We start from the raw sequence: 16,550 nt of genomic DNA, 5'->3' as shown, positions 1-16,550 counted from the left end.
GTTAAATACGTATTTTTTCTCACAGGTCGGGCACTGATGTTAGGCGATTAGGCCTGGCTCGCAGTCGGCATTCCAATTAATCCCAAAGGTGTTCGATGAGGTTGAAGTCAGTGCTCTGTGCAGGCCAGTCAAGTTCTTCCACACTGATCTCAAACCATTTCTATGTGGACCTCACTTTGTGCACAGGGCGTTGTCATGATGAAACAGAAAAGGGCCTTCCCCAAACTGTTCCCATAAAGTTGGAAGCACGAATCGTCTAGAATGTCACTGTATGCTCTAGCATTAAGATTTCCCTTCTCTGGAACTAAGGGGCCTAGCCCGAACCATGAAAACAGCCCCAGACAATTATTCTTCCTTCACCAAACTTGACAGTTGGCACTATGCACTGGGGCACATAGCGTTCTCCTGGCATCCGCCAAACCCAGAGTCGTTGACGTTGCTTCCAGAGGCAGTTTTGAACTCGGTAGTGGGCTACGCACTTCAGCACTCGTTGTTCCCATTCTGTGTAGCTTGTGTGGCCTACCACTTCACTGCTGAGCCGTTGTTGCTCCTAGATGTTTCCACTTCACAATAACAGCACTTACAGTTGACCGGGGCAACTCTAGCAGGGCAGAAATTTGACGAATGAAAGATGGGATCCTATGACGGTGCCACGTTGAAAGTCACTGAGCTCTTCAGAAAGGCCATTCTGTTGCCAATGTTTGTTTATGGAGATTGCATGGCGGTATGCTCAATTTTAAACACCTGCCAGAAACAACTGTGCTGAAATAGCCTAATCTACTAATTTGAAGTGGTGTCCACATACTTTTGTATATATAGTGTATTTCAACTCCACACATGATATATGACCTGTTTGGTAGACATTGTCGTATCCAAGAAATGTATTGAATTGCTCATGCTATTCAGTATTTTGAGAACGGAAATCGTATCATATTTGATACGAACGGCTCAGGACCTGAGTAGTATGATAATTTCAGATCTAAGTCTCATTGATGTTAGTAATAATGTATCACAGTGAGTATCGCAGCAATATATCACAGTCACACTAATTACGACCATCCAGACAATTCCTATTTTTCGATGCCACTGCTTTCCTCTTTGATGATGTGCTTAGTAACATGAAAAGCGATCCAGTCTGGTCCAAATGGTTGATGGGGAATTCTTCCTCTTACTCCTCTTTCTGTTCTTCTTCATCTTCCTCCTCTCCATCTCACTCCTCCTCTTCATCCTCTCCCTCCTTTTCATCTTCCTCCTTTCCCTCTCCCTCTTCATCTCCCTCGTCTCCCTCTCTTCTTCTTTTCCTCTTCCTCTCCCAACTCCTCATCCTACCATTCTCATCTCTCTCTTCCTTCTCTCCCTCCTCATCCTTCTCTAGGCCACAGGGGTGACACCGGAACGGCTCCTTGTCAGTGTCCTACCAGGGTTGCCCACGGCAGCAGAGTTTTTCCTCCTGCCAGACAAAGAGTTAACGGAGGGAAAGCCGGATAAGAACTCAGCTCATTTAGACCAGGTATGATTGATTAATAACAGGCATTTTGTGTGAGTTGAAACACAGACATAACATATTATAGGCCTTAGCCTTATTCAAAATATATGATATAGCGGCTTCTTCATGTCTGTAACAGGTTAAAAAAGCATTATATCTGTCAGTGTTACCTGTCAGTTAAATATTTCCAAAATGGTTATCTGACAATTACATTTCCATAAAAGTAAACCATAAAATTCAATTCATTAAGTTCCGATATTGATTCATGCCAGATGTTTGAGTGGGAGTAGGAGCATACTTTTTATGAGTTAATTTGACATATACTTACTCTGAATTATCACTGAATGACATTTAGAGCTATATTTCAGGGGGATATTACTCTGCTTGTTGGATGTTTGGGCTTGACAGCTAAGCACTTGTTTTCTTGCACCAACATGTTCACCATCTGTTGATGTCCTTGTTATTCCATTTGGCATAATTTAGAAGTCTCAAATGAACTAAAACATGAGTAGGCTTAGAAATATTCATTTTTCTAACATTCCTCACTAATACATAGTTGCCGTTGGTCTATACCGCTACATGGTCTGAAGACCGAATTGCAACATACTTATATGTTCAAGGCTGAGTTCATATTTTCTCCAGTAGATGTCAATATTGTCCACATGGGCTTACACACACACACACACACACACACACACACACACACACACACACACACACACACACACACACTGCAGAATATCAACTAGCCTCATCAATAAGTGTGACAAGCTTTTAAAAGTCATCACTGCTGACAACTTTACTGTAGAATACCCAGTCATCTCTATGTGAGAGGGCGGGGGTTGCAGTCTTTCACAGGAATAAAGCCAGTCAAAGATAGTGTCTCTGCTGATACTGGCCACTGAATCAGCAGCAGGTATCAAGATGTACTGAATTAGCTCCTAGGCTCATATAATAGATAATGGATGATCATTAAAAAGATGTGAGTAGAATAGAACCAGGAAGAAATTAATTGTATCCCCCCCCCCCCCCCCCCCCCCCTCAAATCTGCCTGATAGCCTGGCTATGGCTAGACCCTTCTCACTCAGGCCCCAGCAATGCATCTTTATTCAAGGTTTGCATCTTGAAAGTGTAATGTGCGGTTGTGCTTATTAGATTGTATAATAGATTTAGTGAGCCCGATACACAGTGAGAAAAAGTAATTATTCTTAGCTTCTAGTCTAATTTTAAACTTGGTAAGAAATATACAAGCGGGAAGGAATGTGAAGGACTGGGAGAAACTACTCATATCACAATTCATTTGGTAAACGAGGCAGATAAAAATTGAATGAAGCCTAGCAAAGAAATAAGATGGATTCCGTTGGGAAACGGTAATTTGTTTGGCCAGGGTCGTTCTATGCATGACCTGCGTACAGATTCTCGGTTTTAGTCTTTGGCCTGAATGCAAAGTAAAAAAGGATACAACTAAATGACATATCTGACATAATGTGTTACAGTTTAGATTTATAATGGCACAAATCATCATTTGTGTGATTGACATCATATGGACGGTGTAGTTCAGGGGACTATGTCCGGGCTAAATTGGAAGCATCATGAAGTGGAACACTGTATTCCAGCTTTAGCCTCCAGATCAGGGTGATACGTCTGATATATGTCCAAACTGCACGTTCTCTGTGCAGAAGGTTACTTGTCGCTCTAAAAAAACGGTGTAAAAGCAAGGTTTTTCATCAAATAGGCCCTACATTATGTATTAAAGTGGTGGGGACCGGCACGGATTCATCCATAGATATTTCACTTTAAATGGGTTTCTGTGTAGAGGGAGGGTGCAGTGAGCTGTGGGGGTGTGTAGTATCAGTGAGTCAGGGTGGGTATCAGTAAGTGTGTGGTGGAAAGATCTACCTCAGTATGGTATGCATGAGAAGAAACTCATTCTGAAACTAACCAATAATATGACTTGAGTAGTTCTACTGGTTATACTATTTAATGCTACTGCTAGATGTCTTCTATTCTGTCTCTTGTACTGTACGGTGAAGTGTATTGAGATGATTTATGCAGTTTAGAGACAGTTGGATTTGATTTAGTGTTGACCTATAGACTAGGGGTCAAGAGTGTTGGGACAGTAACCGAAAGGTTGCTGGTTTGAATCCCCGCTCCTACTAGGTGAAACATCTGTTAATCAGTGACATGAGCCGAACACAACCTTACCATGAAATGCTTACTTACAAGCAGTTAACCAACAATGAATGCAGTTCAAGAAAGAGTTAAGAAAATAGTTACCAAATAAACTAAAGTAAAATATAATAAAAAATAACACAATAAAATAATAATAATGAGGCTAACAACGATACGAGTCAATGTGCGGGAGGACAGGTTAGTCTAAGGTCATTTGTACATGTACAGTAGGTAGACTGACTATGCATACATAATAAACAGCGAGTAGCAGCAGTGTAAAAACAAATTGGAGGGGATGGGTGTCAATGTAAATAGTCCGGGTGGCCATTTGACTAATTGTTCAGCGGTCCTATGGCTTGGGGGTAGAAGCTGATAAGGAGCGTTTTGGTCCTAGACTTGTTGCTCCGGTACCACTAGCCATCCAGTAGCAGAGAAAACCGTCTATGACTGGGTGACTGGAGTCTTTGACAATTTTTTTGGGCTTTCCTCTGACACCGCCTAGTATATAGGTCCTGGATAGCAGGAAGCTTGGCCCCAGTGATGTACTGGCCTGTACACACTACCCTCTGTAGCGCATTACAGTCAGATGCCTAGAAGTTGTCATACCAGGAGGTGATGCAACCAGTCAGGATGCTCTCGATGGTGCAGCTGTAGACCTTCTTGAGGATCTGGGACCCATGCCAAATCTTTTCAGTCTCCTGAAGGGGAAATATTTTTGTCGTGCCCTATTCATGACTGTCTAGGTGTGTTTGAACCATGATAGTTTGTTGGTGATGTGGACACCAAGGAGCTTGAAACTCTCGACCCGCTCCACTACAGCCCGTCGATGTTAATGGGGGCCTGTTCGGCCTGCCTTTTCCTGTTGTCCACGATCAGCTCCTTTGTCTTGCTCACATTGAGGGAGAGGTTGTTGTCTTGGCACCACACTGCCATGTTTCTGACCTCCCTATAGGCGGTCTCATCGTTTGTCGGTGCCAGGACAACAACGTGTGCCCTTGACCCTAATTTCTCCTGTAAGTCGCTCTGGATTAGACCCTAAATGTAAATGTACTCTCACAGATCTCTGATATAAAATGTTCCAATATGTTGTTTTAAAAATCTTAATACTCTAATTATATAAATCGATGCACACATACTTTTTTTAATTTATGTTTTTTGTCGTGTTTGTCTCTCCCTCTCTAGCTCACTGAAATCATACTTAGCGCCCTCAACCAAAACCTGGTCCAGTTCACCCTTCGGCCTGGGGTCCAGGTCACAGTATATGCTGCACATTTGTCAGCCGGTAAGTGTCTGCATCTCTTCAAATACAAATACCTACATTTTGTTTGTGTTTGCTAGGTGTATTGAGGATAACTGGGTATTTTTAATGAGTATATAGATGGCTAGAGATAGTTCTAGATAGAAATAGAGAGCTAGGGCCCATATTCAAAAAGTGTCTCAGAATAGGACTTCAGATCTAGCATCAGTTTTGCCTTTTAGATCATAACAAATAAGATTATATGGAAAGGAAGGACCTGATCCTAGATTAGCACTCCTACACTAAGACTCTTTGTGAATACAGGCCCAGGAGGTTTATTTCCTGCCCAGCGACTAACTAACACCCCCCAACCCTGTTGTCTGATTGGCTCCCATCATGTAGCTACACAGAGACATTCAGAGAGTGAGCATCGTTACAAGTATGTGTGCCTCTTCCTTTTGGGGATGCTGCTACTGTCCTAGGGGCTTATAAGATAAAGAGTAAGAGAAGTCAATAAATACTTACCGTATCAAAAACGTAATCACAATACAATTTAATATATATTTTTAATTATTTTGTTATATTTTGTATTTTATTAATTAGTAGGTGTCTCTTTTCATGTTGACTTCTTAAACGCATGATTTACTTGTTCTCTATGGAAACTGTTTGGAATTTAATGTATACTGTACTGTGTGACTCTTGTCTCCCACCTCTACAGCGCCCCTAGTGGACATGAGTGAGAACCACAGCGGCTCGGCCATGCTGATGCTGCTGTCGGTTGTGGTTCTGGGTTTGGCGATATTTGTCGTCTACAAATTCAAAAGGTACAGTGCTCATGATATACTGTAGAGATGATCTCGATATCCCATATCTGGTTGTAAGTTGCTAGGACGTTGGGAGAATGTTACTAACCAAGTGGGAAAGTTCCTGAGTGTTGACGAAACATTTTGAGTTAGCTAGGACACTGAGGAGTGAGCTATGATCTCACTGTTCGACTAGGGTCTAATCCCACTTCTGACACCAATTCTGAGCTTTGAGCTACTGTATAATTATGGTTATATATCAGAAAGAACTTTGGGTAAAATTACTAACCAAATGGGAGTTACTGAGTGTCTAGACATTTGGCATTTAACAAAAATACTGTCTATCAAACGTCTGTGAAAACTTTCAGTTTCAAGGGAGAAATGGCTTATGTCTCAACTTTCTTAGAATCCTTTTGTCGAGGTGTTTTCTCTGTCCGCAAATGAAATGCCAGTCAGCCTTCAGGCATTATCAATATTTAGCCCTTTGAGCTTTGCTAGTTGACCTTTCTGAAATGTTAAATTATTTCTGTTCACCAAGGTACAGTTCTGTGTGAAAAGGGCATTAGGGGTCAATGAGACAAGATCTATAGAGAGAAACAGAAGAGGGAGAAAAAGAGATCGCAACAACGTATAGGTTTTAGAACATAAATGTATTTATACAGTAGAATGTCTAATTGCCTTCCTTTTTTAAATAATATTGTATTTTTAGGTGTTCCCTTTCTTTTTTTTTGCATCAAATACAAACAAACACCTACGAACAGCAATTTACAGATACACACAAACAACGACTACAGTTGAAGTCGGAAATGTACATACACCTCGGCCAAATACATTTAACCTTTCTGGCGCTGGCGTTCCGCTAGCAACCCACCTGGACAACATCCGGTGAAATTGCAGAGCGCCAAATTCAAAATACAAGAATAGTCATAATAAACATTCATAAGAAATACAAGTGCTATACATCGGTTTAAAGATTAACGTCTTGTTAATCCAGCCGCTTTGTCAGATTTCAAAAAGGCTTTACGGCGAAAGCATACCATGCGATTATCTGAGGACAGCGCCCCACTTACAAAAGCATACAAACATTTACAACCAAGTAAAGGAATTACAAAAGTCCTTTGAAGATATTCATATGGTTGCAGTCACGAGTCCCAGCTACACGATAAATGTTCATTTTGCTTTTTAAACCCAAAAACTCAGTTTGGTTTGCTCGTTTTGTTCAGTAATCCACTGGCTCAAAGGCGGTCAAAACATGCAGAAGAATACATCCTAATAGTACTGGTAAAGTTCATCGAAACATGTGAAACAATGTTTATAACTAATCCTCAGGTTATCAATTGTCTAAATAATCAATAATATTTCAACCGGACATTAGCGTATTCAATAGAAAGGAAAAACAAAGAAGGGTGCGCACTCGGTCACGCGCACAAACCAGCACTGCATGATTCTACAGTCCACTGACAGAAAGGTCGCATTCTTCTTAATTTTTCAGAAAACATGCCTGAAACAATGTCTAAAGACTGTTGACATCTAGTGGAAGCCATAGGAACTGCAATCTGGGTCCTAACCCATTATATACTCTATTGGTATTAAATTGAAAATACCCACATCAAAAGATTCCCACTTCCTGGATGGCTCAGGTTTTCACCTGCCATATAAGTTCTGTTATACTAAGACATTATTGTAACAGTTTTAGAAACTTTAGTGTTTTCCATCCAAATCTACCAATTATATGCATATCCTAGCTACTGGGCCTGAGTAACATGCAGTTTACTTTGGGCATGCTTCTCATAAGAAGTTTAAACTCAGTTTTTCACAATTCCTGACATATAATCCAAGTAACAATTCCCTGTCTTAGGTCAGTTAGGATCACCACTTTATTTTAAGAATGTGAAATGTCAGAATAATAGTAGAGAGAATTATTTATTTCAGCTTTTATTTCTTTCATCACATTCCCAGTGGGTCAGAAGTTTACGTACACTCAATTAGTATTTGTAACATTGCCTTGAAATTGTTTAACTTGGGTCAAATGTTTCGGGTAGCCTTCCACAAGCTTCCCACAATAAGTTGGGTGAATTTTGGCCCATTCCTCCTGACAGAGCTGGTGTAACTGTGTCAGGTTTTTTAGGCCTCCCTGCTCGCACATGCTTTTTCAGTTCTGCCCACAAATGTTCTATAAGATTGAAGTCAGGGCTTTGTGATGGCCACTCCAATACCTTGACTGTGTTGTCCTTAAGCCATTTGGTCACAACTTTGGAAGTATGCTTGGGGTCATTGTCCAAGCTTTAACTTCCTGACTGATGTCTTGAGATGTTGCTTCAATATATACACATCATTTTCATTCCTAATGACGCCATCTATTTTGTGAAGGGCACCAGTCCCTCCTGCAGCAAAGCACCCCCAAAACATGATGCTGCCACCCCCGTGCGTCACTGTTGGGATGGTGTTCTTCGGCTTGCAAGCCTCCTCCTTTTTCTTCCAAAGATATCGATGTTCATTATGGCCAAACAGTTCTATTTTTGTTTCTTCAGACCAGAGGACATTTCTCCAAAAAGTACAATCTTTGTCCCCATGTGCAGTTGCAAACCATAGCCTGGCTTTTTTATGGTGGTTTTGGAGCGGTGGCTTCTTCCTTGCTGGGTGCCTTTCAGGTTATGTTGACATAGGACTTGTTTTAATGTGTTTATAGATACTTCTGTACCTTTTTCCTCCAGCATCTTCACAAGGTCCTTTGCTGTTGTTCTGGGATTGATTCACACTTTTTGCACCAAAGTACATTAATATCTAGGATTCAGAATTCGTCTCGTTCCTGAGCGGTATGACGGCTGCGTGGTCCCATGGTGTTTATACTTGAGTACTAATGTTTGTACAGATGAACGTGGTACCTTCAGGCGTTTAGAAATTGCTCCCAAGGATGAACCAGACTTGTGGAGGTCTACACTATTTTTTATGAGGTCTTAGCTGATTTCTTTTGATTTTCCCATGATGTCAAGTAAAGAGGCACTGAGTTTGAAAGTAGGCCTTGAAATACATCCACAGGTACACCTCCAATTGACTCAAATTATGTCAATTAGCCTATCAGAAGCTTCTATAGCCATGACATCATTTTCAGTTTTTTTCCAAGCTGTTTAAAGGCACAGTCAACTTAGTGTATGTAAACTTCTGACCCACTGGAATTGTGATACGGTGAATTATAAGTGAAATAATCTGTCTGTAAACAATTGTTTGAAAAATTACTTGTATCATGCACAAAGTAGATGTCCTAACAGACTTGCCGAAACTCTAGTTTGTTAACAAGAAATGTGTGGAGTGGTTGAAAAATGAGTATTAATGATTCCAACCAAAGTGTATGTAAACTTCCGACTTCAACTGTACATCTCCTGCCCAAACCCTCTGCCTTCCAAAGACATGCAGTATAATCCTATTTTACATACAAATATATACAAAATTATACATAAAGCCGGAAGGCATCGAAACAAAGCATTTAAGTCAACTCGGTATATCTCCTGGGTGCGTCTACACATTATTGCGTTGTAAAGGGGAGCATCAGAATTATTTGGTCCCCAATGCAGGCAATCCCTCCCATTTTATTAGTCTGGCAAATGTCTTCATCCCCCGTCTCATTGTAAATATTTCCTCAAGGAAGATCCCAGGCCTCAACGTCTATGCGCAGATGCAGAACGAAAAAGAACAAGAAATGATCCTGAGTCCAGTAAGTCCGACGGAAAGCACCCTGGTGTCCCCGAACACTCCGAGGGAGCTGGTGACTTCTCCGGAGCTTATGGACACAGAGTTGAACACACGGCCCATCGGTGAGTGACTACGCCACTTTTTTTTATTTTTTTATCTTTATTTTTATTTCTTTTCATTTATGTATTGTTTTTTATGAGTTACTAAGTCCAGTACTACAAATGTAATTGAACTTTTACTGCCATTTCTTGTCATATAGTGACATTTTGTTCCATCTCTTTCACATACTATATATTGGTTGCCATGAAGATAATCTGTTGTCATTCACGTAAAAGAGACTTTCACTGAGGTTTTGATTAATAAATCGATAGCCCCATTCCACTCAAGGTTTCCGCTAGAGCCTTCATTGTGGAGAAATGTGACTTAACTCATACGGACTGGAATCTCTTCTGACATCTTTCCTCATGTCTCTGTCTCCCATCATTTTATCCTTTCAAGGATGCATCAAATCTCACGCACATGTCAAGTTCTCAACGGAACTCCCCACGTACATCAACATTTAAAAACTCTGGACAACCCCGAAAACAGCAACTCCATTCAGTGTCATGGACTTTTTGAATCATTTGAGCGGACACAATGGTTTTGAGCTTTATACCGGTGCATGTTGGACTTTACTGACTTTGCTGACACTTACTGTGCTCTGTGAAAATCAGAAGAAACTGTATACAGGTTTTTTTTATTCATAATATATGTCTATCCAATAAAAAAATCATTTTTGATGAAATGTATTTATACAAAGTCAAGTACATAACTACAAATGGAAAGCCAGCATGATCTAAAGAAAAAAATGCATAAAAAACAACACTCTTTTGGTTAGCTTACTGTCAGTGTCTTACATCCTTTTTCGCTACTGTGTGTCGCTACCAGAGGTGGTACACTATTTATTCAGTATATAATTGAATTTAAAATCACATTTATTTTGTAAATCATGAATGTCTGTGTGATATTTGTGTATTTTAATAACAAATTACAAACTGAAAAACGATATCAATTATTAATACAACAATTTTGTTTCCGTTCACTGTCTTCATGGAAAGCTGAGTATGGCACAATACACTTTTGTACTGAAATGTTTTGTTTTTGCTTACAATGTAATAATTCAAAGACAGATACAGGGTTTGGTTGTCTCTTGATTTGGTGATGTTATTGAACTTTGCTGTTAATCTCTACACTACGAGCTATATTTAACGAGAAACACTAGTTGTATGACACTTTGTTTTTTTCCCAATGTAATAGCTTGCCTGAGAACCGTGGTGCTAGCCTGCTACCATGATAGGGACTTCAAGAGAAGCCAATGTAGATGCATTATGTTTTCAGCTCCCTCTGACACCATGCATTAGTTACACCTGATTTCATAGAAGAGAAATGGGCAGAAGACAGTTATTTGGGGGGGGGGCATCAAAATCAGTCAATATCCTCTCAAAGTAACCTTTTCTTCCGAAGTTATCTGACCTCCCAATTTGGAGGTTGAAAAAGTTAAAAGAAATACAGCTGCGGAATATCAAGTGGAGCGTTCAGAGCGAGAAAAAAAGAGTAGACTGCCTTTAAGGACAAGACACACCAGGGCATTGAAATAGGGAGAACAGAACAGAACTGAAAGTCTAGTCGGGAATTGAGTTAATGCAGCCAGTCAAGCTCAATGCTGGTTAAGGTTGGTGACACATTTAGGCTAATGGCCCCTAGTCTCGGCCCCGTATACTCCATCTCCGTAGCGTATTATACCCCTTTTCAAGAACCAAAGGAAGTAGAGCGCAGACAGTAGAGGATGTTAGGGTACATGGATGGTTAACTTGTTTTGAGTCGAACCCCGAAGTGTTTCACATTGTGGAATCTGACAGACGTGATTGTTTGATTGATGGTTATGGAATTTCGGAAAGCCCTTCTTATTGTCATTGTCGTTCCATAAAGACAATGATGGAGGGAAAATTATGATATTTCTGGAATCGTCATATAACCATTATTCTACTGTAGCTGGACAGTGATGGTAAAATATTCCAAGTGACTTGAACTATGTAGCATACATATTGTATACACACACACGATCACCCACCAACACACAACCTAGAATGTACAGTACCAGTCAAATGTTTGGACACACCTACTCATTCAAGGGTTTTTCTTTATTTTTACTATGTTCTGCATTGTATAATAATAGTGAAGACATCAAAATTATTAAATGACACATATGGAATCATTTAGTAACCAAAAAAGTGTTAAACAAATCAAAATATATTTTAAATTTGAGATTCTTCAAAGTAGCCACCCTTTGCCTTGATGACAGTTTTGCACTCCCTTGGCATTATCAAAACCAGCTTCACATCGAATGCTTTTCAAAAAGTCTTGAAGGAGTTTCCACAAATGCTGAGCACTTTATGGCTGCTTTTCTTTCTCTAATGTCCATTGCTCGTGTCTCTTGGACCAAGCAAGTCTCTTCTTCTTATTGGTGTTCTTTAGTAGTGGTATATTTGCAGCAATTGGACCATGAAGGCCTGATTCACACAGTCTCCTCTTAACAGTTGATGTTGAGATGTGTCTGCTTCTTGAACTCTGTGAAGCATTTATTTGGGCTGCAATTTCTGAGGCTGGTAACTCTAACAAACTTATCCTCTGCAGCAGAAGTAACTTTGGGTCTTCCTTTTCTGTGGTGGTCCTCATGAGAGCCAGTTTCATAAGAACGCTTGATGGGTTTTTGCGACTGCACTTGAAGAAACTTTAAAAGTTATTGAAATGTTCCGTATTGACTGACCGTCATGTCTTAAAGTAATGATGGACTGTTGTTTCTCTTTGCTTATTTGAGTTGTTCTTGACATAATATGGACTTGGTCTTTTACCAAATAGGCTATGTTCTGTGTACCAGCCCTACCTTGTCTCAACACAACTGATTGGCTCAAATTCAGGAAAGAAGGAAAGGAAAGAAATTCCACAAATGAACATTTAACAAGGCGCACCTGTTAATTTAAATGCATTCCAGGTGACTACCTCATGAAGCTGGTTGAGAGAATGCCAAGAATGTGCAAAGCTGTCAAGGCAAAAAGAATCTCATATAAAATATATTTTGATTGGTTTAACACTTTGTTGGTTACTGCATAATTCCACATGTGTTATTTCATAGTTTTGATGTCTTCATTATTATTCTACAATGTATAAAACAGAATAAATAAAGAAAAACCCTTGAATGAATAGGTTTGTCCAAACTTTTGACTGGCACTGTAATCGAGAAAGAAAAGGACAATGTTCATGTCTTTGACCTTAGAAATAAGAGGTCTTTTCAGATAGATATGGACTGGATACACCAATGTATTGTATGAATTCAGATGTAATTTACTAACTCATTGTTACATTGCTATCTTCCAATAGTGTTTCATAGCAAAGCTACTTAGATATTTCAATATGAAAAATTGCCCATCCTCCGGTTTAAACATGTATATTTGAGGCTGCATGCTAGTACTTTTTTAAATAACAAACCTAATTTCATCTTCTGTTTATTTTGTTTGATTTTCTTCTTGCAAATTGACAAGACAGACTATTTCCTCTCAGAAAGACTACTATAAAGTTGCAATTATTTTATGTATATCAAAAATGTTGACATTGTAACAAATGACTGGTTGAACTACAGGATATATAACTCCATCAGAGCAGCAGGAAACTATTGCAATATGACCCTAGATTTACTTCTGATTATCGTCACATTAAAAGATTTGAGAGACTTTTCTGAGTGAATGGTCGCTTTAACATAAGTCTTCGAATTACAAGCTTTGCGTGCTCCATATAAATATTTTGACCTATAGAACAATGGCGGAGCTCTCAGAGCAACCCCTTAGGCAATATTCAGCTGAGAACGATTCCACCGGCCCACACTGGCTCAAGTTAAGCACCTTCTGCCTTTGAATCCTTCAGGTTCACAAATGGAGGCGGACAGGTGGAACTTCCTTGAAGCTCTGCTGGCAAGTGATAGGGAAACTGGCCCGGGATGTTCAGACATATTGTGATGTCACAGGACAGGAACCCAAGGTGTGGGCTGAGCTGTATACAAACGACAGACTAGCTAGAGCAAGAGACGGGCATGTCCAGTTTTCAACAGCCTGAATGTATTGTTTCTAAAGCAGTTCTAATATGGACACCGTAAAACCTTGTTTAACATCTGAAACAAGGTCTGATTCTACCAGGTAAACCAGCAGTATGGTGTCCATTTTAGGACCGTATCCAGGTGTGTGAAGGCATTAAAAGGAAACCAGCAGACACTCACGCTTCACGAGGACTTGATTTTGTTCATCCCTAAACTATAATTTCGCTCTCTTCCCCCATAGATTTAGTGAGATTATTTTTGTAGACAGAGTTTTATTACTGTAAAGCTTTTATATAAAAATACAAAAGTTTAGGTGTACAATGTTTTTTGTTTTGACCTTCAATGTGCTGTGCGTAATTGTTTTATGCATTTACAATCATATTTATTAAATGGAAAGAAAGTTGATGTTAACAGTGTTTTCATTTTTTTTTTACAATATTTGTAAAAAAAAAAAATACTATGTATTTGCGGAAGTTATATTCAACCTATAAAGAAAATGGAATCAAACAGGTGTTGGTTGGTATTTTCTTATCCAGGCATACATGACAAATACATTGACAAATGTTGCATTTACCTATACATGAATACTTGGTAAATACAATGACAAATGTCTTTTCTCATATGCGTACTTCGAGAGATAAACACATTGACATACAGTAGGTGTAGTAGATTTTGACTTAGCATCTCATAAGTGGTTCCAGTAATGGTATACTTGATAATATGTCAACTTTAAGTAATAGCACAAACCTTACCATGCATAAAGCAATCAATATAGCCTATTCTTTTATCAACAAAAATGACTTCACTGTAAAATCCTCATCATGCTTCCTGTCCTGTGAGGGTATCTGAGGCAACATAACACAAGAGTGGTGATGATGGTGAAAATTCTGACGGTAATAAAGAACCCTGTGTCCCTAGCAAAGGGTTAATGAGAAAGAGAGAGAGAGATGGAGAAAGAGAGGGAGCGATGGAGACAGTGACAGAAAGAGAGAGGGAGAGAAACAAGAAAAGGGAGAGCGAAAGAGGCAGAAAGGAGATGATCGAGCGATAGAAGAGACAAATGGAGAAGAGACGGGGATAGGGAGAGAGATAGAGATATGGAGGGAGGGAGAGAGAGCGGAATGGAGAAATAAGGAGAGAGACAGAACAATGGAAAGAGAAACGGAGACGAGAAAAGTAACGTCCAGGGCCATTAGTGATACATGGTGATGCCTCATCAGATTGACTTGAGGGACTCTTTAATCGTTCAAAGTCAGACCAGGGCCGGTGCCCTGGGAGACGGAGGGGAGATTAACCAAAGATCAATGCCAACAGGGGGCCAAGCCCAGTGCTCCCTAATGCTGCTCCTGACATCTCAAGGAAACGGACTGCAGTGCCCCAGACACCCAGCAGCCAGAGCACACAACACAGCACAGTGTAGCCCTGCTGCCTATATAGGGCTGGTATTATTAAACTGAAGAAGAGACACACAGACAGACACAGAGAGAGTAAGGCGTTTCACACTGTTGAAGTAAGATATGCAATGATGACATTCAACTTGCAATGCCAATATTAGCCAAATTTGCCAGAGAGAGAGAGAGAAAGAGAGAGAGAGAATGGCATCAAACACTTTTAAGTTAATCATGTGATTGCATTTCTAGCGTTTGATCATTGATGATCAGTAATACACCGGTTTTAGCAATTACTTTTTTTTGCTCCTTTGCACCCCAGTATCTCACATTCATCTTCTGCACATCTATCACTCCAGTGTTTAATTGCTAAATTGTAATTATTTCACCACTATGGCTTATTTTTGCCTACCTACCTCATTTGCACACACTGTATATAGACTTTTCTATTGTGTTATTGACTGTACGTTTGTTTATCCCATGTGTTACTCTGTGTTGTTTGTGTCTCACTGCTTTGCTTTATCTTGGCCAGGTCGCAGTTGTAAATGAGAACTTGTTCTCAACTGGCCTACCTGGTTAAATATAGATGAAATATATATATTTTTCAATTATAGAGTTAGCACCACCCCTGATAATGTCAACATCAATAGTCCATGATGTCACATTGAGTTAAAGCCCAGACTTAAAGTCAGCGAGTCTAGCTCTGAAGAAAAAAAGACGTAATTGCTTGAAGAGAGAGGAGGTTTAGAGGGGAGGACAGGAGGAGGACAGCAGACTGTGTGTGTGTGTGTGTTTCTGGTGGGACAGCGCCCTGGGTAGTTAAAGCCCCTTCTTAGCCTTTACATCAATCAAAGACAAGGAACTGCATAGTTATAACACAGTCCAGGAGCACACCCCCATTCTCATCGACGGGGCTGCAGTGGAGCAGGTTGAGAGCTTCAAGTTCCTTGGTGTCCACATCACCAACAAACTAACATGGTCCAAGCACACCAAGACAGTCGTGAAGAAACCTATTCCCCCTCAGGAGACTGACATTATTTGGCATGGTTCCTCTGATCCTCAAAAGGTTCTACAGCTGCACCATCGAGAGCATCCTGACTGTTTGCATCACTGCCTGGTATGGAAACTGCTAGGACTCCGACCGCAAGGCAGTACAGAGGGTAGTGCGAATGGCCCAGTACATCACTGGGGCCAAGCTTCCTGCCATCCAAGACCTCTCTACCAGGCGGTGTCAGAGGAAGGCCCTAAAGATGGTCAAAGACTCCAGCCACCCTAGTCTTAGACTGTTTTCTCTGCTACCACTTGGCAAGCGGTCCTAGAGGCTTCTAAACAGCTTCTACCCCTAAGTCATAAGACTCCTGAACACCTAATCAGATGGCTACCCAGACTATTTGCATAGCCCCCCCCCCCCTCCCCCTCTTTCACACCGCTGCTACTCTCTGTTGTTATCATCTATGCATAGTCACTTTAATAACTCTACATATACACATATTACCTCAACTAACCGGTGCCCCTGCACATTGACTCTGTACCGGTACCCCCTGTATATAGTCTCGCTATTGTTATTTTACTGCTGCTCTTTAATTACTTGTTACTTTTATTTCTTATTCTTATCCTTATTTTTTTTCAACTGCATTGTTGGTTAGGG

At 40.2% G+C, this 16,550-nt stretch overlaps 1 protein-coding gene across 4 annotated transcripts in view; it reads left to right on the top strand.

Annotated features, from left to right (window-relative positions):
* LOC110485789 (VPS10 domain-containing receptor SorCS1) overlaps positions 1-11,595 on the top strand; it is a 153,697-nt gene extending 142,102 nt beyond the window's left edge. For 2 of the 4 annotated variants that reach the window (XM_036940436.1, XM_036940437.1), the window contains exons 23-27: positions 1,376-1,510; positions 4,841-4,940; positions 5,614-5,719; positions 9,341-9,510; positions 9,887-11,595. In XM_036940436.1, the coding sequence (XP_036796331.1) occupies positions 1,376-1,510; positions 4,841-4,940; positions 5,614-5,719; positions 9,341-9,510; positions 9,887-9,951 (576 nt within the window). In that variant the 3' untranslated portion in view covers positions 9,952-11,595. Of the gene's footprint in view, positions 1-1,375; positions 1,511-4,840; positions 4,941-5,297; positions 5,396-5,613; positions 5,720-9,340; positions 9,511-9,886 lie in introns of those variants that run through there. The other 2 variants (XR_005035469.1, XR_005035470.1) reach the window with 2 other exon arrangements.
* The last annotated feature ends 4,955 nt before the right edge of the window (positions 11,596-16,550 follow it).

The sequence above is a fragment of the Oncorhynchus mykiss genome, chromosome 13, assembly GCF_013265735.2.
Source record: "Oncorhynchus mykiss isolate Arlee chromosome 13, USDA_OmykA_1.1, whole genome shotgun sequence".
Taxonomy (NCBI): Eukaryota; Metazoa; Chordata; class Actinopteri; order Salmoniformes; family Salmonidae; genus Oncorhynchus; species Oncorhynchus mykiss.
The sequence above is the reverse complement of the archived record's forward strand: the minus strand, read 5'-3'. Positions and strand labels throughout refer to the sequence as shown.